This window comes from Pogoniulus pusillus, chromosome 24 (assembly GCF_015220805.1).
Source record: "Pogoniulus pusillus isolate bPogPus1 chromosome 24, bPogPus1.pri, whole genome shotgun sequence".
Taxonomy (NCBI): Eukaryota; Metazoa; Chordata; class Aves; order Piciformes; family Lybiidae; genus Pogoniulus; species Pogoniulus pusillus.
In genome coordinates this window covers 19,855,319-19,881,720 of record NC_087287.1, presented here as the reverse complement: position 1 = coordinate 19,881,720, position 26,402 = coordinate 19,855,319, and the positions used below count along the sequence as shown (strand labels likewise).

Below are 26,402 nucleotides of genomic sequence, written 5' to 3'. Positions count from 1 at the left end.
CCCCCTCCTCTCTCCAACCTCCCTGAAGCGAGCTGTAGAGAGCAATGAGCTCTGCCCTCAGCCTCCTCTTCTCCAGTCTCAACACCCCCAGCTCCCTCAGCCCCTCCTCACAGCTCAGCTGCTCCAGGCCCTTCTCCAGCCTCACTGCCCCTGCTCTGGACATGTTGCAGCCACTCAATGTCCTTCCTGGAGTTAGGGATCCAGACTGGACACAACACTCAAGGTGTGGCCTCACCAGTGCTGAGCACAGGGAGATGATCCCCTCCCTGTCCCTGCTGACCACCCTGTTTCTAACCCAAGCCAGGATGCCATTGGCTTTCTTGGCCACCTAGGCACTGCTGCCTCATGTTTAATCAACTGTCAACCAGAACCCTCAGGTCCCTCTCCAAGTTGCAACATTCCAACCACACATCCTCAAGTCTGTAGCTCACCATTGGGTGCAGGACCTGGCATGAGCCTTGGCCCATGGGTCTGACCTGTCCAAGTCCTGCTGCAAAGCCTCTCTACCCCCTAGCAGACCCACACAGCAGATGGTTGGGTCAGGCTGCTCCCCAGCAGTGTGTCCTGCTCCTCCTTGCTTAGACATAAACTGTCTCCAAGGCTGTAACTCTGGGGATTGCCACAGCACCACCAGTGGGTCTGCACAGTTTTACCTATGCTGAAGCACTTCATCTGTTAAAGATTTCTGCTTAAAGGTTTGGTCTTTTGCCAGAGTAAAGAGTTAACCCTCTGTGGGGAGCAGTCTTGACCCTGACTCCAGGTCCTCCTGAGTGCTCCCCAGGGCTGGATCCTGAACCCTATTCCAGGTGTAGTGCTTAGCCCACTCCCACCTCCTGTCCAGCCCCCTATGAAAACAGAGGAACTCCCTGTGCTGTTCTGTTCTCTCTCACCCTGCCTCCCTGCCTGCCAGCATCACTCTCCTGTTCCTGCTGCTCTTTGGTTTCCCATGTGGCCATCAGTCCCCGAGGGTGGACAAAACCCACTGCCACCAATCTGCTTGTGTGTATATATTCTGTATCTTGTTTTCCCTTCCCTATGCCTCTTTGTAGCTCTCCTACCTCAAATACCTTCTATTTATTGTCAAAGCTTTCTCCTTTAGCTTCCCAGTCAGAGTGAGACTATTTTATTTGGGTGTGTTTCACCTTTTCCTCTCTACAGCTAATTCCCTTTCTTTGAAGAAAGGGGGGAAGAGGGAAAGGCATCCTAGAAATTGTTATTGCTTCTATTAGCTAGATTTGAGTCTCTGGGAAATGGAGACTGGACCTGAGACTGCCAGAGGCGGAAAGAAGGAATAAGCACAATCAACAATTAAAGCTTAAGTTAAAGGCAGCTGAGCCTGCCTTTCCCTCTCAGGGAACCAGTTGTCAAGGACAATCTAGGTTTAACCTCCTCTTCAGCGACAGCTTCAAAAGCGCAGTATCGAATCGCCATGGCACTCTGCTCTCAAGACTTCTACACCTGGGTCTCACTAGCTGCAATACCCATGTTGAGCAGAACATTTCCTTGGTGTTGTGGTAGGCCTGACAGGCCCAAAATAGGCCTATCCATGTCCTGCCTTGCCCAGGCATGTTCTTCTGCTCCACCAGAGAGGCAAGAGCAGAAATGGACACAAAGGACCTGGAGCCACTGGGTCTGGCCTGCCCAGGGTCCTGTGGTGTAAGGCACACACTTGGCTTGTGCCTGCCCAGTGCAAGGTCTGTGTTTTGCCCGAAGTAGGGAAAAATGAGCCTGTGCCTTTGCCCAGTATGGTTTGGTTTGGCTAACTGCCATCCTGCTTGGCCATTCTGTGTCCAAGGGGCAATGAATCTCGGCCCACATTGGTAAAAGGAGACAGGCAGGTGAACAACCTGCTTTTGTTTCCCTGCTCTGCTCCCCTACTCTGTGCCTGCTCTCTCTGCTGTGCCCAGCCCTGCTGCCATTGCACACTGCCTTACTGCTGCCTGCTAAACTCCACTGCTGCCAGTCACCAGGAGCAGACCCTGGATGCCTGCACACAATCGGCCTGTGTGGCCAGCTGACATCGTGCTGAGACTGCACACATCTGCCTCTGCACCTGAAGGTCCTGCCTAGAACCCCTGCACATACACACAGATGGTCCAGAAGCAGCCAGCAGACAAGGGCAGAGATTGGCTGCATCCTGTCCCCAGGAGCTGGGAAGATTCAAGTCTCAACATCCAACAAGGCAGAGTCCCCTGAGAGCATTTGGGCACTGTCTGGGCTGTGGCCAGCCCCCACGAGGGTAATAATAACAATCTGTGAGTAAATGCTCAGTGCCTCTTTGTGATTCTCTGCTGCCTTCTGCCACAGAGCAGAGAGAGCTCCTTGGGCCCAGCTGCTGGGCAAGCGGCGCACTGGCCACAAGCGGCACTGACCATGGAACCTTCTCTTCCAGTTCAGTGAATGTTTCTGTATTTTGCTGGTTATTGCTAGATCTGGATAGTAGCCACAGAATGTTTCCATGACTGTGTAAGAACCAAAATGTTATTAAAATGAGTGGTGGGGGTGGCAGAGTTCTGAGTATCAAAATTAATAAACAATAGTAATGTTGGGAAATGACTTCTCACATCAGTTAATTTCCCTTCCCCAACACTTGGGCAGCTAAACCCAGCCAGGTCTTGGCCATGCAAGCTGCCTGTGACCCAGTCTGACCCCTTTACCTTGGAACTCTGCCTGATGAAAGACAGACGGTCGACAGAGCTGATATCTAGGAGATCTTCCACCCCATCAGCCAGGCCAGAGAGGGAGGAACGCTTCAGCCAGTTCCCTGTTGCAGAATAAGCCGCTCAGGACAATTCTGACGCTATTTATGAGCAGTTGCAATCTATGTTTGTAAAGTGGCCGTGCTAGGGTGGGAGAACATGAAGGGAGGAGGAAGGCAGCCTTTATGTGTTATGTGTATTAACTACCATGCAAGGCCAGGGCTTGGGGCTTGTAAAGGAGATATTCCTTCTCTAGCAGAAGCTATTTGGACTATTTCTAGGCTATAGAGAGGAGCAAAGCCTGTGAGATTAAGGTACTCGCCCTCTACTTTGGAGACATGGAGTCAGTGTTCTATTTTGCCACAGATATCCTCTGTTACCTTTGGAAAATTGTTTCCATTTCCTTTTGCCTCAGCTCCCCATCTGCAAAATGGAAAGAGCAACAATTCCCAGCTTCCCTTGGGAGAATATGCAATAGATCTGGATGATAAAGAGCCTTGGTGCAGTATTTCTTAAGACAGATATATGATAGAATCACAGAATGGCCTAGGTGAGAAGAGACCTTGGAGATCATCCAGTCCAATGCCCCTGCCTCGAGCAGGGACACCTCTTGACTAGCAAAGGTTACTCAAGACCCCATCCAACGTGGCCTTGAACACCCCCAAGGAGGGGTATCCAGAGCCTCTCTGGACATTTCAGAGTCTTTCCAGCCCCTGTGTGTGTTTCTCTGCACATGCAATAGGTATAGAGAACAGGAAGGGACATACATTTACCTATGGGCAGTTTGAGTTTCTTCCGCAGGGAGATGCGGCGGGAGCGGGAGCGGGAGCGCCGGTCCGTGGTGGTGCCGGAGTGTGCAGTGGTGCACTCGGAGGTGTCCTGCTCGGACTGGCTGCTGGTATCGCTCGCGGCGCTCTGGGACTTGAACATCTTGCGCCAGAAGTCCTTGCGGCCCAGAACGGCCCCCTGGATTTGCTCATCGCTGGAACAAAGGGGATGCAGAGCATCAGCTCCACTGCAGCGCAGGTTGGATGCTCTAGCGAGTGAGGCCTCCCTGCTGCAGCCCCCTCTCAGCACTGCTCAGGCCACCCCTGGAGTGCTGGGTCCAGTGCTGGGCTCCTCAATTCAAGAGAGATGTTGAGGTGCTGGAAGGTGTTGAGAGAAGGGCAGCAAGGCTGGGGAGGGGCCTGGAGCACAGCCCTGTGAGGAGAGGCTGAGGGAGCTGGGGGGGTGCAGCCTGCAGCAGAGGAGGCTCAGGGCAGAGCTCATTGCTGTCTGTAGCTGCCTGCAGGGAGGCTGTAGCCAGGTGGGGTTGGGCTCTGCTGCCAGGCAGCCAGGGACAGAACAAGGGGACAGAGCCTGAAGCTGTGGCAGGGCAGGTCTAGGCTGGATGTGAGGAGGAAGTTCCTGGCAGAGAGAGTGATTGGCACTGGAATGGGCTGCCCAGGGAGGTGGTGGAGTGGCTGTGGCTGGAGGTGTTGCAGCCAAGCCTGGCTGGGGCACTTAGTGCCATGGTCTGGTTGGTTGGGCAGGGCTGGGTGCTAGGTTGGACTGGCTGAGCTTGGAGCTCTCTTCCAACCTGCTGGATTCTGTGATTCTAAGAGATGGGTATTCAGAGGCACAGAGAAGGCAAATGACTTCGCCAAAGTTACTTCAGAACCAGTAGCCACTTATAAAATGTTCCAAAATTCCAAATTCTTTGGCCAATAGAGATTTCAAATGTGCCACTGTCCAACAGCAGGGTCATTAAGAAATACTCAGAAAGTGTGGTGAAACAGCTGTATTAATAAGGGAAATGAAATACTAATCTTCAGAGAGTACACCCCCAAGGTAGGTCAAGAATGGGCTGGCTCTTGGAGGGCAGTGAAGGGTGAATGGCCTTTAGCAACAGCCTAGGAGTTGAAAATCAATAGGCTCATCCCCCAGAAGCACAAAGAAAGCTGCCAGGACATCTCTGGAGAATCAGTGCTTCGGTCATGACTCTGGTACTTTGGCTACTGTAAGATCCTCTGCATTTGAAAATGTCTGATGGTTCACCATCCAGATCCCAGATCCCAGGATGTCAGGGATTGGGAGGGACCTCTGGAGATCTTCCAGGCCAACCCCCCTGCCACAGCAGCACCAGAGAGTCCAGCACAGGTCACACAGGAACACATCCAGACAGGGCTGCAAAGGCTCCACAGAAGGACACTCCACAACCTCTCTGGGCAGCCTGTGCCAGGGCTCTGGCACCCTCACAGCCAAGAAGTTGTTGCTGCTGTTGAGCTGGAACTTGCTGTGCTGCAGTGTCCATCCCTTGCCCCTTGTCCTGTGGCAGGGCACAAGTGAGCAGAGGCTGTCCCTGTCCCTCCCTTCCTGTCCCCCAGCCCTCAGCTCTTGACAGACATTGCTCAGATCCCCTCTCAGCCTTCTCCTCTGCAGACTGCCCAGCCCCAGGGCTCTCAGCCTCCTCCTCAGGCAGTGCTCCAGTCCCTGCAGCATCCTTGTAGCCTTTCATTGGACTCTCTGCAGCAGATCCCTGTCCCTCTTGAACTGCAGAGCCCATGTATTACATTTATTAGATCCCCTCTCAGTCTTTTCCTCTCCAAATCAGCATGGGACCAGTAGGCAGCACTGCAAGTATTACCTGGATGTCATCTGCAGCTCTGAAGAGACTCAGCACATTTGCTGTACCATTCAAAGAGACAGGACTTGCTGTCCTACCTGCTGGTGCTCAGCCCAGCAGGCAGCTGCTGACAGTAAGGCAGGATCCAATTCAATGTTTACTCACTGTTCTGGGGTTTGCATCGGGCGGCTGGAGACGTAACTGCGGCACTCGTCGGGGGCAGCAGACACCTGCCCTTTGTCAGCGATGACACTTCCCACCTCGGACCTACACAGACAGGAGGAATCTTCAGCCCAGCCACAGGATGGCTCCTCTCATGGCCACCACACAGAAACCAGCACTGCTGAGCAACCTTAAAGGTGCACCCTCTCTTTAGAAACCTCCTGCCTCTCTCTATACCACCCATGAAAAGACATCAGCCCTTAGAAACCTCCTGCCTCTCTCTATACCACCCATGACAAAGGCATCAGCCCTTAGAAACCTCCTGCCTCTCTCTATACCACCCATGAAAAGACATCAGCCCTTAGAAACCTCCTGCCTCTCTCTATACCACCCATGACAAAGGCATCAGCCCTTAGAAACCTCCTGCCTCTCTCTATACCACCCATGACAAAGGCATCAGCCCTTAGAAACCTCCTGCCTCTCTCTATACCATCCATGAAGAGACATCAGCCTTTAGAAACCTCCTGCCTCTCTCTATACCACCCATGAAAAGACATCAGCCTTTAGAAACCTCCTGCCTCTCTCTATACCACCCATGAAAAGACATCAGCCCTTAGAAACCTCCTGCCTCTCTCTATACCACCCATGACAAAGGCATCAGCCCTTAGAAACCTCCTGCCTCTCTCTATACCACCCATGACAAAGGCATCAGCCTTTAGAAACCTCCTGCCTCTCTCTATACCACCCATGACAAAGGCATCAACTCTTAGGAGCAAACCCAAGGAGGTTCTCAAGTTTCTTAACACTTTTGTCCACCATTTCACCATGAGAAGCCTCAAAGCAACAGAGAAAACTTCCTTTTTGCTGATGAAGCACATCAGGATCAGATTTCTTCTGGGACTGGTTTTGCCAGGGTTTACCTATCTGATAAACAGCACTAAGGATGTGATGCACATTAAAAGCTCTGTGCACACCCTGTTTTGGGACTGACATACAGTCTGGAGAAGGTAGGAGAGCCCTGCAGAGGGACCTGGACAGGCTGGATGGGTGGGCAGAGGCCAATGGGATGAGATTTAACAAGGCCAAGTGCAGGGTTCTGCACTTTGGCCACAACAACCCCAAGCAGCACTATAGGCTGGGGACTGAGTGGCTGAGAGCAGCCAGGAGGAAAGGGACCTGGGGGTACTGATAGATAGTAGGCTGAAGATGAGGCAGCAGTGTGCCCAGGTGGCCAAGAGAGCCAATGGCATCCTGGCCTGCATCAGGAGCAGTGTGGCCAGTAGGACAAGGGAGGTTATTCTGCCCCTGTACTCAGCACTGCTCAGGCCACCCCTTGAGTACTGTGTCCAGTTCTGGGCCCCTCAATTCAAGAAGGATGCTGAGGTACTGGAAGGTGTCCAGAGAAGGGCAACAAAGCTGGTGAGGGGCCTGGAGCACAAATCCTATGAGGAGAGGTTGAGGGAGCTGGGCCTGTTTAGCCTGGAGAAGAGAAGGCTCAGGGGTGATCTTATTACTGTCTACAACTACCTGAAGGGGCATTGTAGCCAGGTGGGGGGTGGCCTCTTCTCCCAGGCAACCAGCAACAGAACAAGGGGACATAGTCTCAGGTTGTGCCAGGGTAGGTATAGGCTGGATATTAGGAGGAAGTTGTTGGCAGAGAGAGTGATTGGCATTGGAATGAGCTGCCCAGGGAGGTGGTGGAGTGGCTGTGGCTGGAGGTGTTGCAGCCAAGCCTGGCTGGGGCACTTAGTGCCATGGTCTGGTTGATTGGATAGGGCTGGGTGCTAGGTTGGGCTGGATGATCTTGGAGGTCTCTTCCAACCTGGTTGATTCTATGATTCTAAGAAGACCTTATTGTGGCCTTCTAGTGGGCTCCAAGAAAGCTGCTGAGGGACTTGTTAGGGTGTTGGGTAATGATAGGACTGGGGAGAATGGATCCAAGCTATAGGAAGGGGAGATTGAGATTAGATGTTAGGTGGCCCTAGGGAGGTAGTGGAAGTCTCATCCCTGGAAGTTTTTAAGGCAAGACTGGATGTGGCTGTGGGCAACCTGATCTAGTGTGAGGTGTTCCTGCCCATGGCAGGGGGCTTGTAACTGGATGATCCTTGAGGTTCCTTCCAACCCTGGCAATTCTGTGACTGACTCTTACTTCTCATAACCTTTCCTTCTCCCTGTTTCCACTGCGTCACTCTTAGGCCTCCTGCATGAGAGAGTTAACTCCTTTTGCTGCAAATCTATTGTTGTTGTACCATTTGGTTAAATCTTGAAGGAGACTGCTGCCACAGCACAGTTCTGTACCTCAGGATGTGACACACACTATCAAGACAGATGGCACAAGCCCTAGGTTGGGACTTCCTACATCTGCATCCAGTGCAAGCAGCCATACACAAATGTGCCCTGGGCTGCAGCAAGAGCAGTGTGGGCAGCAGGGCAAGGGAGGGGATTGTGCCCCTTGGCTCTGCTCTCCTCACACCCCACCTGCAGTCCTGGGTGCAGTTCTGGAGCCCCCAGCACAAGCAGGACATGGAAGTGTTGGAGCCAGTCCAGAGGAAGCCACCAAGATGCTGAGAGGGCTGCAGCAGCTCTGCTCTGAGGGCAGGCTGAGAGAGTTGGGGCTGTGCAGCCTGGAGAAGAGAAGGTTTGGAGGAGACCTTGGAGTGGCCTTGCAGGATCTGAAGGGGGCTACAGGAAGGCTGGGGAGGGACTATTGACAAGGTCTGGGAATGACAGGATGAGGAGGAATTGGTTTGAACTGGCAGAGGGGAGACTGAAACTGGATGTTAGGAAGAAGCTGTTTGCAGTGAGGGTGGTGAGATACTGGCACAGGTTGCCCAGGGAGGCTGCAGAGCCCAGAAGCACAGAGTGTGATCTTTGATCACATTGGGTGCTTCTGTGCTCCACAACCTCCCTGGAGGTGTTCAAGGCCAGGTTGGATGAGGCCTTGAATGACCTGTTCTAGTGGGAGGTGTCCCTGCCTATGGCAGGGGGTTGGGACTGGCTGATCCCTGAGGTCCCTTCCAACCTAACCCATTCCATGATTTATGAATCACTCACTTGCCTTCTTGCTCGCAGACACTCACCTTTTGCTGCCAGAGGGTTTTGGCTCTTGCTCCGTCTCCTCGGTTCTTCTCCCTGGTATCAGCTTCTCGGCGCTGTCCAGGAGGGCACTGAGTGCCACCCTCCGAAACACATTCCCGTGAGCCTCCTTGATGAACTGCACCAGCTGCCGGATGTCGCAGTACAGGCCCTGAGCAGCGAGACAGACGCAACAGGAGCTGAGTCTGCGGCAGTTGTGAGGTCCTTCAGCAGGCTGCTGCTGCAGCCCTCATCCCACACACTGCCCCTGGACAGGGGTTTGCTCTCTGGCTGGGATCAAAAGCTGGTGTGAAAGTTTGAGCCTAGCTGGAATGTTTTGGTGACAACAGTTAGATGCTAGGCTGTGCAAAGGAACCAGTGCTGCTGTCTGCTGCACTCACAGGCTTGCTGAGATGGATAAGAACAAGAACACAAACATAGATAACAGAGCTGCTCTCTGGCTCTGGCTGCCTGCACTTCTCTCCCTGGCCTGCTGTCTGTGTCACTAATCCTTCTGCTTCCTAACCCCCCTGGCTGATTCTCCAACCTCACCCTGAACATAAGGCAAAGTCTGGGATAAGGCAGAGGGAGGTGGCAGGGTGGTTGGGAGCCCCTCCTGGGCACTCTGGTTTCTGGCAGGGCTGCTGTGTTTCTGCATTACCTTTAACTTGTCTATTGCTGCCTATAGCTGCATAGGTTGTAAATACCTGCTTGGATCTTGTGCTGAGCTGTGAATATAAAGTTCCATTCTTTAATTTCCAGACTTAAATAACAATCAGTCAAATTTAGTTAGCCCCACTTGGAAGTGCCAAAATAAAGATGTGATGGTTTGGGTGTCACACGCCCTGCTCCACACTTAAGGTATCACCCAGAGTAGACTCAGCCAAGCTGGAAATTAAAGAATGGAGCTTTGTACTTACAGCTCAGCACAAGATCCAAGCAGGTATTTACAGTCTATGCAGCCATAGACAGCAATAGACAAGTTAAAGGTAATGCAGCCCCCCCAGAAACCAGAGTGCCCAGGAGGGGCTCCCAACCACCTCCTTTCCACCCCTCTGCCTTATCCCAGACTCTGCCTTATGTGCAGATTAGGAAGCAGAAGGATTAGTGACACAGACAGCAGGCCAGGGAGAGAAGGGAGGCAGCCAGAGAGCAGCTCTGTTATCTACGTTTGTGTTCTTGTTCTCATCCATCTCAGCAAGCCTGCGAGTGCAGCAGACCTCAGCATTGATTCCTTTGCACAGCCTAGAATCTAATTCTTCTCACCATAATATCCCATCTAGGCTCAAACTGGCACAGCTGGAAATTCCTTTTGGTGCACTCAGAAGCAGCACACGGTGAGGAACATTACTGTTCTGGAGCATGCTCTGCAGTGGGCTACAAGCAGGTGTGTCACAGACTGAAATGGCTGCAAGATGAGGGAGCTGCAAAGGTGGCTTAGAGCCTGTTTCATTTCATTCATCAAACTCAGCCCCTTAAAAGGCACAAGAAGCTAAACGGGAGCGGGGGTGTGGGGGTGTGAAATAGAGTGCAATAAAAGGCATATTTTGCTTCAAAATCAGTGGGTGCCTTGGGATTCTCCTTCATCTTTTGAGAGCTTTATGTCATGGGGAGAGGAAGGAATGAGTCACACATCCCCCAGCCTACTCCAGCACTCAAGGCTCTTGTTAATGTGCATTTGTGATGTGATAATTCACCTCTGGATCTGAGGGAATGGAGGTGGAGAAAACACTTCTACAGGACATGCTTTGTGATCTGTCAACTCTTCTGCAAGGCCCTGGATCATTTTGCAGATTCCCAGCTAGGAATTGCACAGCCAGCTTGCAGTGAAAAGAGAGACTCCAACAAATCACTGGATCAGTAAAAGGCTCTTCAGGAGACAGTGAGTGCAGGGCTGCCTTTAGAGAGTGCTGCCACACCAGCAAGCCCTTCTGACAGGCAGTTTGTGGTGCTGTGCTTCAAGCTAAGCTTCACCTTACACACATAGACCATCTGTGAGGCACATTCATCAAGAACATTTACACTTGGTGGGCCTAACCTAGCTCCAGCAATGGCACTTTTTTCCCTTGCAAACCACCACTGCTGAGAGGCATTCAAAAAACAGGGCTTGGACATAGGCAGACTACTGTGTCCAGACTCCCTGCAGTGCTGCATCCAGCTCTGGAGCCCTCAACACAGGAAGGGCATGGTCCTGATGGAGCAGGTCCAGAGGAGGGCCACCAAAATGATCAGGGGGTTAGAGCAGCTCTGCCACAAGGACAGGCTGAAGGAGCTGGGGGTGTGCAGCCTGGAGAAGAGAAGGCTCCAGGGAGACCTAATAGTGACCTGCCAGTACTGCAGAGAGACTGTTTGCAGAGGCCTGAAGGGACAGGATGAGGTCAGTGGCTTCAAACTACAGCAGAGCAGATTGGATGTGAGGAACAACTTCTGCACCATGAGGGTAGTGAAACACTGCAACAGGTTGCCCAAGGAGGTGGTTGTGGCTCCATCCCTGGAGATACTGAAGGTGAGCCTGAACAAGGCTCTGGGCAACCTGATCTCACTGAGGATGTCCCTGCTGGCTGCAAAGGGGGTTGGACTGGATGACCTTTGGAGGCCCCTTCCAACTCAGACCATTCTGTGATTCTACTCTGCTGGTTTAAGATATGACTGTGCTTTTCTTGCCTCTCTCCCTTCCCTTCACAGAGGATTACTGTCCCTTTAGCTGGACTTGAGTGCCTTCACAGTTCTGCTGTAAGGATGGAGCACAGCAGTGCTTCTCAGTTGCTTCCATGACAACTCCTAATTCCTGGTCACAAAGGAGGTGGTTTGAGCCCAGCTGCTATATTCTGCACTGCTTTGGAAGCACAGAGATCAGGTCACCCATTCTACTGACTGCTCTGTGGAGGTAGCACACGGACAGCCACCAGCAGAACCTGACTTCCCTCTGGCTGTTTGGGAAATGGAATGTTTGCCTGGCTCTCCTGATGACCTACCAAACTCTGTTGTGTAACTCACTGTGCTAGTTTGAGGCTGACTGGAATATTTTAATGAGAGAAATGAGATTGTAGGCGGTGCAAAGGAAACAAGGCAGATGTCTGTTGCACTCAGGCTTGCTGAGATGGGTAAAAACAAGAACACAAAACATAAATAAGGCAGAGTGGGAGAGTCAGTGTGTGTGTGTCTCTGTCACAGGGACTGCCTTGGGCTGCTGCTGTCTAACTGATCCTTCTGCTTCCAACCCCCCTTGCCAATCCTCCAAACTCACCTTGCATATAAGGTATACTCTGGGGTAAGGCAGAGGGGTGGGAAGAAGGTGGCAGGGTGGTTGGGAGCCCCTCCTGGACACTCTGATTTCTGGGGGGGCTGTTGTGTTTCTGTGTTACTTTTGACTTGTCTACTGCTGTCTGGAGCTGTGAATATTGTAACTATCTGCTTGTGTCTTGTGCTGAGCTGTGAGCAGAAAGCTTCAGTGCTTAACTGCCAGCTCAGCTGAGTCTAGTCTGGGTGATTTCATAAGAGTGGGGGTGCAAGGAACTCCCAAACCATCACACTTACTCTTTTACACCTGGGCCAGGTCCTTAACCAAGCAAAGTAGCTTTACTTTTGCTGAAAGTCAATTGATGCTGGCCATGGTCTTGTTCTTTAACCCCTTGCTCCAGATTAGAACAAAGGATGCAGAACAGAACAAGGGATGCAGAACAGAACAGGGGACACAGTCTCAAGTTGTGGCAGGGCAGGTCTAGGCTGGCTGTGAGGAGGAAGTTGTTGTCAGAGAGAGTGATTGGCATTGGAATGGGCTGCCCAGGGAGGTGGTGGAGTGGCTGTGGCTGGAGGTGTTGCAGCCAAGCTTGGCTGAGGCACTTAGTGCCATGGTCTGGTTGATTGGATAGGGCTGAGTACTAGGTTGGGCTGGCTGAGCTTGGAGCTCTCTTCCAACCTGGTTGATTCTATGCTTATGCTACTGAACTGTTTAGGGAAAAAATGCACAGAAGCTTCCTGAACAAAAGTGGTTAGGAGGACAACTTTTACCTTGGCTAAGTCCCCAGGTTCCAAGGCAGGCATGCAAGGAGAGCATCAGACTTCCATCACCTTTCAGCTATGACTGCACAGCTTGCTACATGCAAGGGGTTTGGCTAAACTGAACTCATTTTACACAGCCAAGCCTCAGTGGTGGCAGGCAAGTGAAAGGGTAAGGCTGCTGAGGTGAGCTCCAGTGCTTACCAGGTTCTCTGGGCTGTGCAGCTCATGCGTAGTGGAAGCACAGCGAGTGATCAGCGACTTGAACATGGCACTCACGATAATGCCTTCCACGCTCTGGGCTGTGGATTTGCTGTCCACCGTGGTGAAGTTGTTCCCAAAGCCAGCCTTGTCTGTGAAGTGCAAGCAGGCCCCCTTGTCAGCAATGGTTTAAAAACGATGGCTTGAAGACACACACAAAGGGATTCAGATGCAACAGGCAAACGCAAGTCTCTGCCTGATATCATTTCTTGCAATCCCACCCCACAAAATGAAAGCAGAAGGGAAGGGTGAGATAAATAAGGATGAAATGCTTGTAGTTAAAAAAACAACCAACAATAAGGATGGAAAAGACCAGGACCACTCTGGATCCCTTTTATCCACACCCCTCACTTAGCAATCTACAGAATAATGCCTGGTCATTTTTCTTTCTATTTACTGCTTACTGCTGGAGCCTGTCCAGAGCCATGAGGATGCTCAGAGGCTGCAGCAGCTCTGCTGTGAGCACAGAGTGAAAGAGTTGGGGCTGTGCAGGCTGGAACAGAGGAGGCTCCCAGGTGACCTTCTTGTGGCCTGCCAGGATCTGAAGGGGGCTACAAAAAAGCAGCTGGGGAGGGACTTTTTAGGCTGTCAGAGAGTGTCAGGAGTGGGGGGAATGGAGCAAAGCTGGAGGTGGGGAGAGTTGGGCTGGAGGTGAGGAGGAAGTTGTTGAGCATGAGAGTGGTGAGAGGCTGGAATGGGTTGCCCAGGGAGGTGGTTGAGGCCCCATGGCTGGAGGTGTTTGAGGCCAGGCTGGCTGAGGCTGTGTGCAGCCTGCTCTAGGGTAGGGTGTCCCTGGGCATGGTAGGGGGTTGGAACTGGCTGCTCCTTGTGGTCCCTTCCAGCCCTGCCTGATTCTGTGATTCTACTTTTTTTTTCTATTTACTGTTTGGAGGACAAGAGCTGTTTGACTCAGCACAGAAAGGAACTTTTCTGAAGTACAGGAGGGCAGTTTTGGGGAGGTGCACAAGGAGAGCAAGATGGCAGGAGGAGTCCTAAAAGCCTGACACCTTTCTATGAACAACAAACAGCCCTATGGGGTGAGGGAAAAGGCTTGCAAAAGCTGCAGGAGCTGCTGTGCTTCAAAGCCAGAGACAGTGAACCACTGCTGAATCCCTGGGGAGCTGCCTCTGGGCCTCTCCCTCACAGAAGTTTGCTGTCTCATGGGTTTTGATGTCTTCTCTGAACCACCTAGGATCAGAGGTAAGGGAACACAGCAGGCAGGCTCCCACAGTGCTCTGTGAATCAGCGGTTGGCAACTGCTGCTGCCCTCACACAGTCCTAGAATCATTCTGGTTGCAAAGGATCCTTAAGATCACCAACTCTGCATTTCAACAAGCCATTGAGCCAGACCATTCAGTGACCAAGCATAAAGAAGCATCAGAGCAGATTCCTGCCCCTGGGAAGGAATAAACTGCACCAGTAGAGGTCTGGAGGTGAGCTGCTGGAGAGCAGCCCCATGGGGCAGGCCCTGGCAGTGCTGGTGGGCAGCAAGTTCTGCATGGCACAGCAATGTGCCCTTGGGGCCAAGGAGGCCAATGGCATCCTGGGGGGCATTGAGAAGAGTGTGCCCAGCAGACCCAGGGAGGTTCTCCTCCCCCTCTGCTCTACCCTGCAGAGGCCCCACCTGGAATACTGCATCCAGTTCTGGGCCCCCCAGTTCAGGGGGGACAGAGATCTACTGCAGAGAGTCCAAGGGGGGGGCTACAAGGATGCCGAAGGGTCTGCAGCACCGCCTGAGGAGGAGAGGCTGAGAGCCCTGGGGCTGCATAGGCTGCAGAGGAGAAGGATCTGAGCAATGTCTGTCAAGAGCTGAGGGCTGGGGAGCAGGAAGGGACAGGGACAGGCACAGCCTCTGCTCACTTGTGCCCTGCCACAGGACAAGGGGCAAAGGATGGACACTGCCGCAGAGCAAGTTCCACCTCAACAGCAGCAACAACTTCTTGGCTGTGAGGGTGCCAGAGCCCTGGCACAGGCTGCTCAGAGAGGTTGTGGAGTCTCCTGTGGAGCCTTTGCAGCCCTGTCTGGATGTGTTCCTGTGTGACCTGTGCTGGATTCTCTGCTCCTGCTGTGGCAGGGTGGTTGGACTGGAAGATCTCCAGAGGTCCCTTCCAATCCCTAACATCCTGGGATAAATAATTGGTCGTTCTAATATGACCTGAAATCATTTTCCCAGGTTCAAAAGAAAGCAGATAGTAGCTGTGCATAAACACCTGTGCACATACACCTGCAGCTGCAGGTTCTGAACCTGCGTGTTCCTGCTCTTGTCTATTCCAGTCAAAGAATGCATCAGGTTGGAAGGGATGCTCAGAGGTCATCCTGTCCAACCCCCCCTGGAGTGTGGGCAGCAGCACCAGGGCTGTCATTCTGCCCTGTACTGACACTGGGGAGGCCTCACCTCCAGCATTGTGTGCAGCTCTGGGTCCTCACTGCAAGACAGATCTTGAGGGGCCAGAGGAGAGCAATGAAACTGGAGAAGGGACTGGAGGGGAAGGCTGCTAAGGGGAGGCTGAGGGAGCTGGGGGTGGTGAGCCTAGAGGAGAGGAGGCTCAGGGGGGACCTTAGCACACTCTACAGCTACCTTAAGAAAAGCTGTAGTAAGGTGGGGGTCAGGCTCTGCTCCCAGGCAACTTGTGCCAAGAGGAGAGGGAATAGCCTGAAGCTGTGCCAGGGGAGGGTTAGATTGGATGTTAGGAAGCACTTCCTGCTGGAAAGGGGAATTAGAGGCTGGAATGGGCTGCCCAGGGAGGTAGTGGAGTCACCATCCCTGGAGGTGTTTAAGGCAAGCTTGGCTGTGGCACTCAGTGCCATGGTCTGGTTGCTGGGGAGGCATTGGGTCCTAGGCTGGAGGTGATGGCCTCAGAGGTCTGTTCCAACCTCACCAACTCTGTGACCCTGTGATTTCAGGTGCCCTGGGTGATAGGAAATCACTGGATGAGATCAGTGGGTAGTCAAAGCAGCTGACATCCATCTCTGTTGAGCTGCACTGGCAGAGGATGCTCTCTGTATTCTGAGGAGAGTAATGACCTTTCCTCATGTCATTTCTCTCTGAAAGGCAGAGGAAGGGGCTTGGCTTCTTTCTGATGGCACAGCTTAGGAACTGACACAGAGGAGTTTGATGACACTTACTGTCAGTGACTGGCTCCATGCAGAATCCCAGCAAAGCATGTAGGAAATCCACCACATTATTGAGAGAATCTCTGTTCACATAATCCCTCATGGTCTGCCGGAACTGCATCTTGTCCAGCTTGTACAGCTTGGTCAGGCAGTTCTGGGCCTGCAACGACACCCAGCACATCACAGCGCAGCACAGCACACCTGCAAGGCTTTGCTCTTGCTCTGACAGTGCTCTGCTGTCTAAAATAGCCTCCCCTAAGAGGCAGGAGGTGCAAGTCCTGTAGCAGAAGACAGGTTCACCTCTGAATCCACTAAGAAATTCAGCATCAGGAGACAGTGCACCAGTATGGGTGTCACTGCTAAGAGGTGGTGGTGAAGTCACTGCCAGCCAGGTTTGGAGGTCTCTCCTCCTCTCTTCAACCCCACAGTGAAGTCTGAATATGACTGAAGGAGCAATGTACCACCTGAGCCAAGGCTTATTGCCTCACTGAAAGGGGTTCTCAGCCTCAGGCATCTGATTTTCAGCCTCTGGCTCAGACCCAACCCACTTGGTGCACCTGTGCACAGTGACCAATTTCTATCATGCAAAACATTAGCTTTTTATTTAAATGCTGCTAATTATCAACTTGTTAGCACAAAAACACTCATCCTAAAGGGGCCTCATGCAGGCTGGAGTTAGAGAATCTGAAACAGCAACTCTAAGGGAAACACAAACCCTCTTGCTATCTACTACAGGGCACTTCACTTTCCAACTCCCACGTGGGACTGTCCATGCAATCAACACATATGGTGCATGCAAAGCAGCTTGGCCAGACAAACACACAGAAAATGCAACAGACTTAGATGCAGAGGAAAGTCTCTTCCCATAAAGACCTCAGATCAATGAGTCTGAAAAGACCCCTGGCTCCAAGAGACCTACATCCATTTATGCTTAATCTTATGTACAGGCCTCAATGTTCTGACCCAGCAGAAACATGGACTTCAACTTCCACACAACATGAATGCCTACCCAACATGGTGTGTGTTCATCCAGTGCTCTGTGCACAACCTTTCTCCTGTTACTGTCTCTCACCCCATCCTGTCCTATTCTGTCCAGAATCAATGCTGCAGCTGCCATCTCCATGGCACCAGAGAGTTTGGCTGAGAGAGGAATGCTGCATGATACAGAGGCAGCCACCTAGCTCCCAGGATCATATTATGGCTCTGCTGGCATGACTCAGGCTATCCAAAGCTGTGTAGAAGCCAAGAGTATGAGCACAGAGTAAATTCTTCTCTCAGTCATCAAAAATGCTCCCTGCTGCAAAGACAGGAGGTGAGCACGTGCTGGAGATAGCCTCTGAAAGGCTCCCACTTCACAAGGCATTGGACAGATCTGAGCAAGCCAGACTCCCCTGGACAAAGCCAGATGTCTGGGCTATATCCTGGGCCCTTTGCAGTGCTTCAGCCTGAGCAGAACCAAAAGTGTAAGGAGCTGACAGTGCCCATCCATGCTGCCTTTCAGCAGCCTGCAAGCACAGTGCACTCCAACCAGGAGCTGATGGAGCAGCCCAGCAGCAACCAGTCCTAATAATCACTGTTAGGAAAGGAGGACATAACTGCACTTTGCACTTCTGGACTGAGATATGCAACCCCAAATAGCTGCACCTCTTGTAATCAGCATACTCTGTTGGGCTACCATCCATGTGAGAAATGGTGGTGAATGGTGCCACATCCAGCCGGCAGCTGTCACTAGTGGTGTCCCTCAGGGATCTGTGCTGGGCCCCATCCTCTTTAACATCTTCACAGATGATCTGGGTGAGGGCATCAAGTCAGTCATCAGCAAGTGTGCAGATGACACCAAGCTGGGGGCAGATGTGGCTGGGTTGGAGGGCAGAAGGGCTCTGCAGTGGGATCTTGACCACCTGGACAGATGGGCAGAGTCCAAGGGGATGGCTTCAATAGCTCCAAGTGCAGGGTGCTGCACTTTGGCCACAACAACCCCATGCAGAGATACAGGCTGGGGTCGGAGTGGCTGGAGAGCAGCCAGACAGAGAGGGATCTGGGGGTGCTGATTGACACCCACCTGAACATGAGCCAGCAGTGTGCCCAGGTGGCCAAGAGAGCCAGTGGCATCCTGGCCTGCATCAGGAATGGTGTGGCCAGCAGGAGCAGGGAGGTCATTCTGCCCCTGTACTCTGCATTGCTTAGACCACACCTTGAGTGCTGTGCTCAGTTCTGGGCCCCCCAGTTTAGGAGGGACATTGAGATGCTTGAGTGTGTCCAGAGAAGGGCGACGAGGCTGGGGAGAGGCCTTGAGCACAGCCCTATGAGGAGAGGCTGAGGGAGCTGGGATTGGTTAGCCTGGAGAAGAGGAGGCTCAGGGGAGACCTCATTGCTGTCTACAGCTACCTGAGGGGAGGTTGTGGCCAGGAGGAGGTTGCTCTCTTCTCTCAGGTGGCCAGCACCAGAACGAGAGGACACAGCCTCAGGCTGTGCCAGGGGAGATTTAGGCTGGAGGTGAGGAGAAAGTTCTTCCCTGAGAGAGTCATTGGACACTGGAATGGGCTGCCCGGGGAGGTGGTGGAGTCGCCGTCCCTGGAGCTGTTCAAGGCAGGACTGGACGTGGCACTTGGTGCCATGGTCTGGCCTTGAGCTCTGTGGTAAAGGGTTGGACTTGATGATCTATGAGGTCTCTTCCAACCTTGGTGATACTGTGATACTGTGATACTGTGTGATACTGTGAAATCACTTACACCAGCTCACAGAGGGGATTAGCTCCCATCAACTCATCCCTTCCCAGACAACCCACCCATTGGGGTGGTCAGCAGCACCCTGGGCCTCAGATATGCTCTTACCAAGCCCCAGGGCTCGCTGGAACGGAACAGGACAGCTGCAAATCTGCTATGGCTGGGCTGCAACACAGGCTGTGAGCTGGGGCAGAGAGCAACACATTTACTGCCAGTACAGAGAAAGCTACAGAGGGGCAGACAGGAATCTCAGCAGCTGATGTCAAGAGTACAGGGGGGACACTTTAATGAGCTTTAATTCTCTTACATTCTCCCGGAATACCTGGTGTCTCAGGCGGTCTCCAGAGAGCCCTCGGTGTCCTTCTCCACAGCCATAGGCACAGCCCAGGGACTTGACAATTTTGATCAGCATTGTGAGGGCCAGCCTGTGGTTGCTGACAGATGGACCTTCATCCTGGGGGCACAGAGGCAAAGCTGGTGTCAAACCCTGGCACAACCGCTTTTAACAAGTTGCTGTAAGTCCTCCTTTCCTTAACAAGCTACTGCAAGTCCTCCTTTAGTTAACAAGTTGCTATAACTCCTCCTTTGGTTAACAAGCTGCTACAACTCCTCCTTTTGTTAACAAGTTGCTGTAAGTCTTCCTTTGGTTAACAAGTTGCTATAACTCCTTTCATTAACAAGTTGCTACAAGTCCTCCTTTGGTTAACAAGTTGCTATAACTCCTTTCATTAACAAGTTGCTACAAGTCCTCCTTTTGGATACTCCCTCACTGAGTTGCTACTCTTGAAATGTCTCTCAAGAGTTCCCCAAGAGTTTTCCCAGTGTTTTTACTCCAATGATTTTCCAAGTGCAGGGTCCAGCCCCCTCCCTTTCTGCTACCCTCAAAAAGTGATGCTGTCAGTGTGAAGCCCACTCCATATTGCCACAGGTAATCGAATGATTCTGCCTGGCAGAGCTGACTTGCTTGGACAGAAAGAAACCAAACATCTCTTTAGAGTGTCTTGGGCATTATGCTACTATGAGCTGCAACCTTGGAGTCAGCATCTCTTGGGTAATTCTTTTCACAGCAGGACTGCAAAAACAGTGACTTCCATCAAAGAAAACCACCTGTGCTCACAGACTGCATTCTGGCTTTCCTTACAGCCTATGAATAACAAACCTGAACAAAAATTCCTCCAAGCACTTTGACAAGATGTTGAAAATGTCTATGCAAGGCTCACAAAGTCCTTTAGGCACCTGCTTCACTGCAGCAGTTGCAGTGCTGGAGTTCCTAGCCACATTCTTTCAGTGGAACTCCAAGTGAGCCACAGAGCAAACCAAATGAGTTTGCTGTCATCATGGTGCAAAATTAGGGAGGGCAAAGAGAAGGGCAGTGACATACAGAGGCTCACAGTGCATGCAGGAGTTGCATCAAGGGGAGCAGGACAAATGCATGCAGGGGCTGCATCAAGGGGAGCAGGACAAATGCATGCAGGGGCTGCATCAAGGGGAGCAGGACAAATGCATGCAGGGGCTGCATCAAGGGGAGCAGGACAAATGCATGCAGGGGCTGCATCAAGGGGAGCAGGACAAATGCATGCAGGGGCTGCATCAAGGGGAGCAGGACAAATGCATGCAGGGGCTGCATCAAGGGGAGCAGGACAAACCTTTTCCTGTTTTTTGTCGTTCTTCTCGTATGGCCCTCCTCCTCCTCCTCCACCACCACCTCCATCACTTCCACCTCCACCTCCTCCACTGCTTCCACCACCTCCTTCTTCTCCTCCGTCTCCAGCTCCACTAACCAGAGAAGGCCCAAACCCACAGGCTGAACCACTTGAAGCAGCCCCTTTGAGCTGGAAGGATCCTTCACTCGGTCTCTTTTCAGGGGCCTCATTTTCTTTATTCTCACTCTTCCTGCGAACCTTTTCCACACAGGGCACCACACCAAGCTGAAGCAAGCACTCCACGATGTTCAGCGCCACGTCGCAGATCCGGGAACTGATGTCGTGGTTCAGGACCAAGTAAACAGCCTTCAGGATGACCTGGGAGAGTCAAACAGGGCTTTTAAAGCCAAGCCTGTTTTCATCCTTAGTACTGTTTAGTGCCTGGCAGTTCTAGTCAGAGACTCATGATAGCAGGCACGGTACAGACTCAGGATGAAGAACACACAACTCTCAGCCCCAAGAGCTTACAATCTAGGTGTAAGACAAGTAACCACAGGCAGGGCACAGTCAGGCAGAAACAGTGCTTCAGTGCACCAGGAGCTGCCAGGTCATTAAGGGCAATGCAAAAAAGGTGAGCTTTAAGGTGCCATTGGAAGAAAGGTGCTGCTGAGTTTGCTAGGGAAGCAGGTGCATGCCCTGGGAACACATCCATTCCATAATGCCACTTCAGATCAGAAGTGTGCAGTCCACATGCACATGCGCTCCTCACAAGGAGTTGCAGTGTCTTGGAGGAGACTTAGGATTCGCACAAATGTGTCTGACTGACCTTTATGCACTGCTGAGAGGAGTCATATAAAGAGGTGGAGGAAAAGCCCATCACCACCCTGATCTCAATGGGACAGCTACATGGAGAGCAGAGGGACCTGGCTTTCCTCTTGCCTTGCCAATTACCGAGAGATCCAGCATGCCGTTCTTGTGCACAAAGTTGTTGGTGCCGTCGATGTGATCTGTGTCCTCCAGGCAACTGTAATTGATGCAGGAGTCTGTCAGGCTGCGGGGCAGGTTGGCACACGCCAGAGGCTCGTGGGGCATCTCAGGGATGGGAACCTGGTTGCAAAGCTTCCTCATGTGCTCGCTGAAGAAATCGGCATAGCCCACGTTGAAGGAGGCCAGGGTGGTGTTGAAGGTCGCCACCGTGATGGTGGAGATCTGGGACCGCACTGCAGGGAGGAAAAGGGCTGCCTGTAATTCTCCACCTCTGCAGCTACGGCGTGGGAAGCTGAGGCTGTGCTCGTTTGAAGGAAGGGGGCAGCTCTTACTGAGGCTGCTCGTGCCCAAAGACAAGCCAGGCTCCTAATTCCTGCCCTGGGTACAGGGATGAAAGCACAGACTCATTTCTGTCTTGAAGCCAGTGTGAATTAGAAGGGCCCAAGCTTGCTCTAGCAGCACAGCTCCAGTGCAGCTGAAGCTGACCTCGGTTGCTTGGGCAGTTAAGCAGATCAGGTTGCTCAGCCAGCCCAAATCTAATCTAAAAGAGGGATTAGATTTTAGCTGTCTTTGTTGCCTGTATTGGTCCAGTACCTGGTCTTAAAAGCAGCAAGGGAAAGAGGAACAACTTTGCAGCTGGATGCAGGAGCAGGCTAACAGCCATGCCAATGTGGAACAACTTCCACAGTCACTCCAGCTTGAAATACTTCTTCACAGCAGCAGAAAGAAAAATGGAGCAGCATGTTCCTAGCAGGACCTGTGCCGGTCTGAGTCATCTCCAGATTGCAAAGCTGACTGATGAGAAAGGCTGTGTGATCTGTAAGCTCACAGTGCCCAGAGAAAGGACATCGTGACAGAGCTTCGCTCTGCTTTACGATGCTCAGCTTGGGTACTGACAGCACTTTGGCTGCATGGGCCCTTTGCTACCAGGGCTTCACCATGGCTCTGCAACTCAGGCCATCATCTTAGCACTTCCCCATGCTCACTGCTCTGTAATTAGGTTTATGTACCCTGCAGTGTAGAAAGGCTCTGTGTTTCCCACAGTGCTGCCTGGACCACTGTATAGAATCACAGAATCAAGCAGGTTAGAAGAGACTTCCAACCTAGCACCCAGCCCTGTCCAAGCAACCAGACCATGGCACTAAGTGACCCATTCCAGGCTTGGCTGCAACACCTCCAGGCACAGCCACTCCACCACCTCCCTGGGCAGCCCATTCCAATGCAAATCACTCTTTCTGCCAGGAACTTCCTCCTCACATCCAGCCTGAACCTGCCCTGGCACAACTTCAGACTGTGTCCCTTTGTTCTGTTGCTGAGTGCCTGGCAGCAGAGCCCAACCCCACCTGGCTACAGCCTCCCTGCAGGCAGCTGCAGGCAGCAATGAGCTCTGCCCTGAGCCTCCTCTGCTGCAGGCTGCACACCCCCAGCTCCCTCAGCCTCTCCTCACAGGGTAATGGGTGCAAGCTGCGGTGCAGGAGGCTCCATGTGATTTCCCTTGGAAAAGGCTGCCCATAGAGGTTGTGGCCCAGAGGCCTTGACTGGAGATATTCCAAACCTGAGTGGGTGCATTCCCATGTGACCTACCCTAGGTGATCCTGCTCTGTTGGACTGGATGATCTTTGAGGTCCCTTCCACACCCTGTGATTAAATAACAGAAGAGCCTCTGTGCCACCACTACAGTCAGCAATACCAACTTTCTGCTCAAACTTCTGTGCTGTGTTGTAGTGAGTTGAAAAGACTCAAGCCCTGCCTTCAGACAGCTGGACAGACTGCACCAGCTATACATGAAGAGTTTGAAGCACTGTTGTGGTAGGCCTGATAGGCCAAAACTGGGCCTATCAGTGTCCTGGCCTGCCCAGCCATGTTTTCCTGCTCTCCTCCCTTCTGCTGTGGGGAGAAACAACTGCAGGAAAGAGGACAAAGAACCTGGACCACTGAATCTAAGGACTCTGGCTTGTCCAGATATGCTCCCCTGCTCCCCCTCATTCTGTGCTGGGGGAAGCAACCCCAGGAAAGGAAGAGGAAAGCCCTGGCTTCACCTAATCTGGTCCAGCTTGGAATGTGCCAGTCTGATTGGCTAATCTATGCCCAAAGGCCCATCAGTCTTGTGCTGTGTTGACAAAAAGGGGTGAGCAGGCAGCACAGTGCTGCTGCTGCTGCATCATTGCATCCTGAACTGCCTGGGAACTCCACTGCCTTGAGTTTACCAGGCACAGGCTCTCAATGCCTGCATGCAATCAGCCTGCACAGCCAGCCTGACATTGTGCCAAGAGTGCAGATGGCATCACATCCTGCCTGCCCCTCTGCAAGGCTTCTGCTGAATGGGGAATCAAGAGGAACCAGGTCAGAGACTATGCTAAAGACTCCCAGCTTCTGAGAAAAGAGCCAGGGAAACTCCAAAGCCTCTGACAGCTTTGAGACCATAGACAGCAGCCCCTCCACGTGCTTTGGGCACTGTCTGATACTATTTTGTGAGTAAATACTTAAAGCCCTTTGCAACTCACTAATTGCCTTCTGCCACAAGCAGAAAGTAACTTCCTGTGTCCATCTAGTGGATAAGCAGTATAATTAACCACAAGTGATATAATTAACTGTGAAAATCTTCACTTCCAGTATAATGTTTGCATTTGCCACTCTTAGAAATAAGTGCTCTAGTTTTGCCTGTTCCCTGTGTGCATCAGTTTCCAAACTGCTGCATTATTGAACCTGGTGAAGAAGTTTTCTGGTGAGTTTTAGTGTTAATAGACAATTTTCATAGCTATAAACAACCTTCACCTGGATAGCAAAATTAGACAGATTATTAGTTTTGCATAATCTGTCACAAACACAGAACAGAAAAACCTCTCAAGAGATGCTGAACGAAAAAAAAAATGAAGACAAAGCAGTCATAGATGGCAACAGAAGCACCTCCTGGGCTTCTTGGAGCTGATATTTCAAGGAAAGATTTCTTTGCTGCTGCATTCAGTTTACCTTCCTTGACAGTGTTCTCCCCGTGGCTGTTGGAGTGGTCAGGCAGCTCCGAGACCAGTGTGTGGTGGGAGTGTGAGTGCCTGGCGCTCAGGCTCTCCATCTCCGTGGCTGTGTCAGAGCTCCCTCGCCTGGTGAACTTTCCTAGGGGGAAGACAAGAAATGGATAACTGAGTTTACTCATCTGAGAGGTGGCTGGAGGCAAGAGACAGGAGGTGAGGTTAGAAACTGAAGCATTGCTGTCCACAGAAGCCAAAGCCTTCCAGGACCTTGTGAAGCAGAAGCAAATATGTTTGCAAATATGTGCAGGGTGAGTGCCAGGAGGCTGCAGCCAGGCTCTGCTGGGTGATGGCAGTGCCAGGACAAGGGGCAATGGTGGAAGCTGAGGCATAGAAAGTTCCATAGAAACAGGAGGAGGAATATTTTTCCCTGTGAGGGTGACAGAGCCCTGGCACAGGCTGCCCAGGGGGGCTGTGGAGCCTCCCTCTCTGGAGATATTCAAAACCTGCCTGAGTGTGTTCCTGTGTGATCTGCTCTGGGTGATCCTGCTCTGGCAGGGGGGTTGGACTGGATGAGCTTTGGAGGTCCCTCCCAGCCCCTGACACTGTGATTCTGTGATTCCTGAGTGAGGCAATAAGGTTTTTGCAAATCAGGCCTCCTGGAGGAGGGACAATGCTGCTTACTGCAGCTGAGATCCAAAAGACATATTTCAAGGCCTGTGTTGCTGAGAATGTATTCCCCTGGTTCTTAAATTAGCCTCTTCATAAAGAGCAGCCATTGCGATGGCTCAGAAGTGGGAACCAAGGCCTCAGGCTGCCCAGAGACATACCATGGATGAGAGTCAGAGTAGAGCAGACCATGGGTTGGACTGGATGAGCTTTGGAGGTCCCTCCCAGCCCCTGACACTCTGTGATTCCTGAGTGAGGCAATAAGGTTTTTGCAAATCAGGCCTCCTGGAGGAGGGACAATGCTGCTTACTGCAGCTGAGATCCAAAAGACATATTTCAAGGCCTGTGTTGCTGAGAATGTATTCCCCTGGTTCTTAAATTAGCCTCTTCATAAAGAGCAGCCATTGCGATGGCTCAGAAGTGGGAACCAAGGCCTCAGGCTGCCCAGAGACATACCATGGATGAGAGTCAGAGTAGAGCAGACCATGGGTTGGACTGGATGAGCTTTGGAGGTCCCTTCCAGCCACTGACATTCTGTGATCCTGTGAAACATTGCAGTGGGATATCTTGCAGGGGTTCACTGACAGAGACACCAGATGGACAAGCTCCCTGGAAGGAGCAACTCTGGCAACAACTTCCTCCTAACATCCTCCCCTGGCACAACTTGAGGCTGTATCCCCTTTTTCAGTTGCTGCTTACTTGGGAGAAGAGCCCAACCCCACCGGCTACAGCCTCCCTTCAGGTAGCTGTAGACAGCAATGGGGTCACCCCTGAGGCTCCAGGGCTGCTGTCAGCACGGTTGCCATTTCTACCAACAGGTCTGTGATGCTGTGAACAGAGCCCAGGACATGAGGTGGCAACAGGGTGGATGAAGCAATGAAGAGCCCCTGCAGCTCTCTGCATGGTCAGGACAGGAAGGAGACAGAAGGCAGGGCAGAAGCAGCAGCATCTCACCTAATATGGTGGTTTGCCATCCTCCTCTCTCCATGCCACGCCGGTCCTCTCCAATGCCAGAGAAGCTGCCGAAGGAGAAAGTGCTGCGAGTGGGTGAGACGTCCAGGTGGTCCTCGTGCAGGAGGAAGGGCACCCCCATCCTGCGCTGCCGCTTCTTCCCAGCGTGGTGGAACGGAATCGAGCCCTTGCGCTCGCGCTCCCGGTCCTCCTTGCGGCTCTTGAACTGCAGGAGGAGGAGCAGACAGAGGCTTGCAGGCAAACTACTGTTGGAGGGGCAAAGACAGCACAGATGTCTGGCTCAAGCACAGCCTCCCACTGTGAGCTTTTTTCTTGGCCATTTATTCTGATAGCAACAATCTGCACCCTGGGACCATACGAGTATTTAAAGGGACTCGGTCTTGCTCCAGGCAGGGATGGATGCCCTGGAGCAAATTTATGACCATGAGTGAGATTTCAGAATCCACCAAACTCTGCCAAGCACCTTGGCTGGTTGCAAACCCAGAGCTTCATGAGGTAAAAATCACTGGAAATACTGAGGGAGC

At 52.2% G+C, this 26,402-nt stretch overlaps 1 protein-coding gene across 5 annotated transcripts in view; it reads right to left on the bottom strand.

Moving 5' to 3' along the window:
• UNC80 (unc-80 homolog, NALCN channel complex subunit) overlaps window positions 1-26,402 on the bottom strand; it is a 208,791-nt gene that overhangs the window by 131,201 nt on the left and 51,188 nt on the right. For 2 of the 5 annotated variants that reach the window (XM_064163905.1, XM_064163908.1), the window contains exons 10-20: window positions 25,861-26,083; window positions 24,242-24,382; window positions 21,236-21,504; window positions 20,288-20,662; window positions 18,949-19,095; window positions 15,928-16,075; window positions 12,745-12,893; window positions 8,547-8,713; window positions 5,470-5,571; window positions 3,467-3,681; window positions 2,658-2,764 (exon numbers count right to left, since the gene is read on the bottom strand). In XM_064163905.1, the coding sequence (XP_064019975.1) occupies window positions 2,658-2,764; window positions 3,467-3,681; window positions 5,470-5,571; window positions 8,547-8,713; window positions 12,745-12,893; window positions 15,928-16,075; window positions 18,949-19,095; window positions 20,288-20,662; window positions 21,236-21,504; window positions 24,242-24,382; window positions 25,861-26,083 (2,043 nt within the window). The remainder of the gene's footprint in view (window positions 1-2,657; window positions 2,765-3,466; window positions 3,682-5,469; window positions 5,572-8,546; window positions 8,714-12,744; window positions 12,894-15,927; window positions 16,076-18,948; window positions 19,096-20,287; window positions 20,663-21,235; window positions 21,505-24,241; window positions 24,383-25,860; window positions 26,084-26,402) is intronic. The other 3 variants (XM_064163906.1, XM_064163907.1, XM_064163909.1) reach the window with 2 other exon arrangements.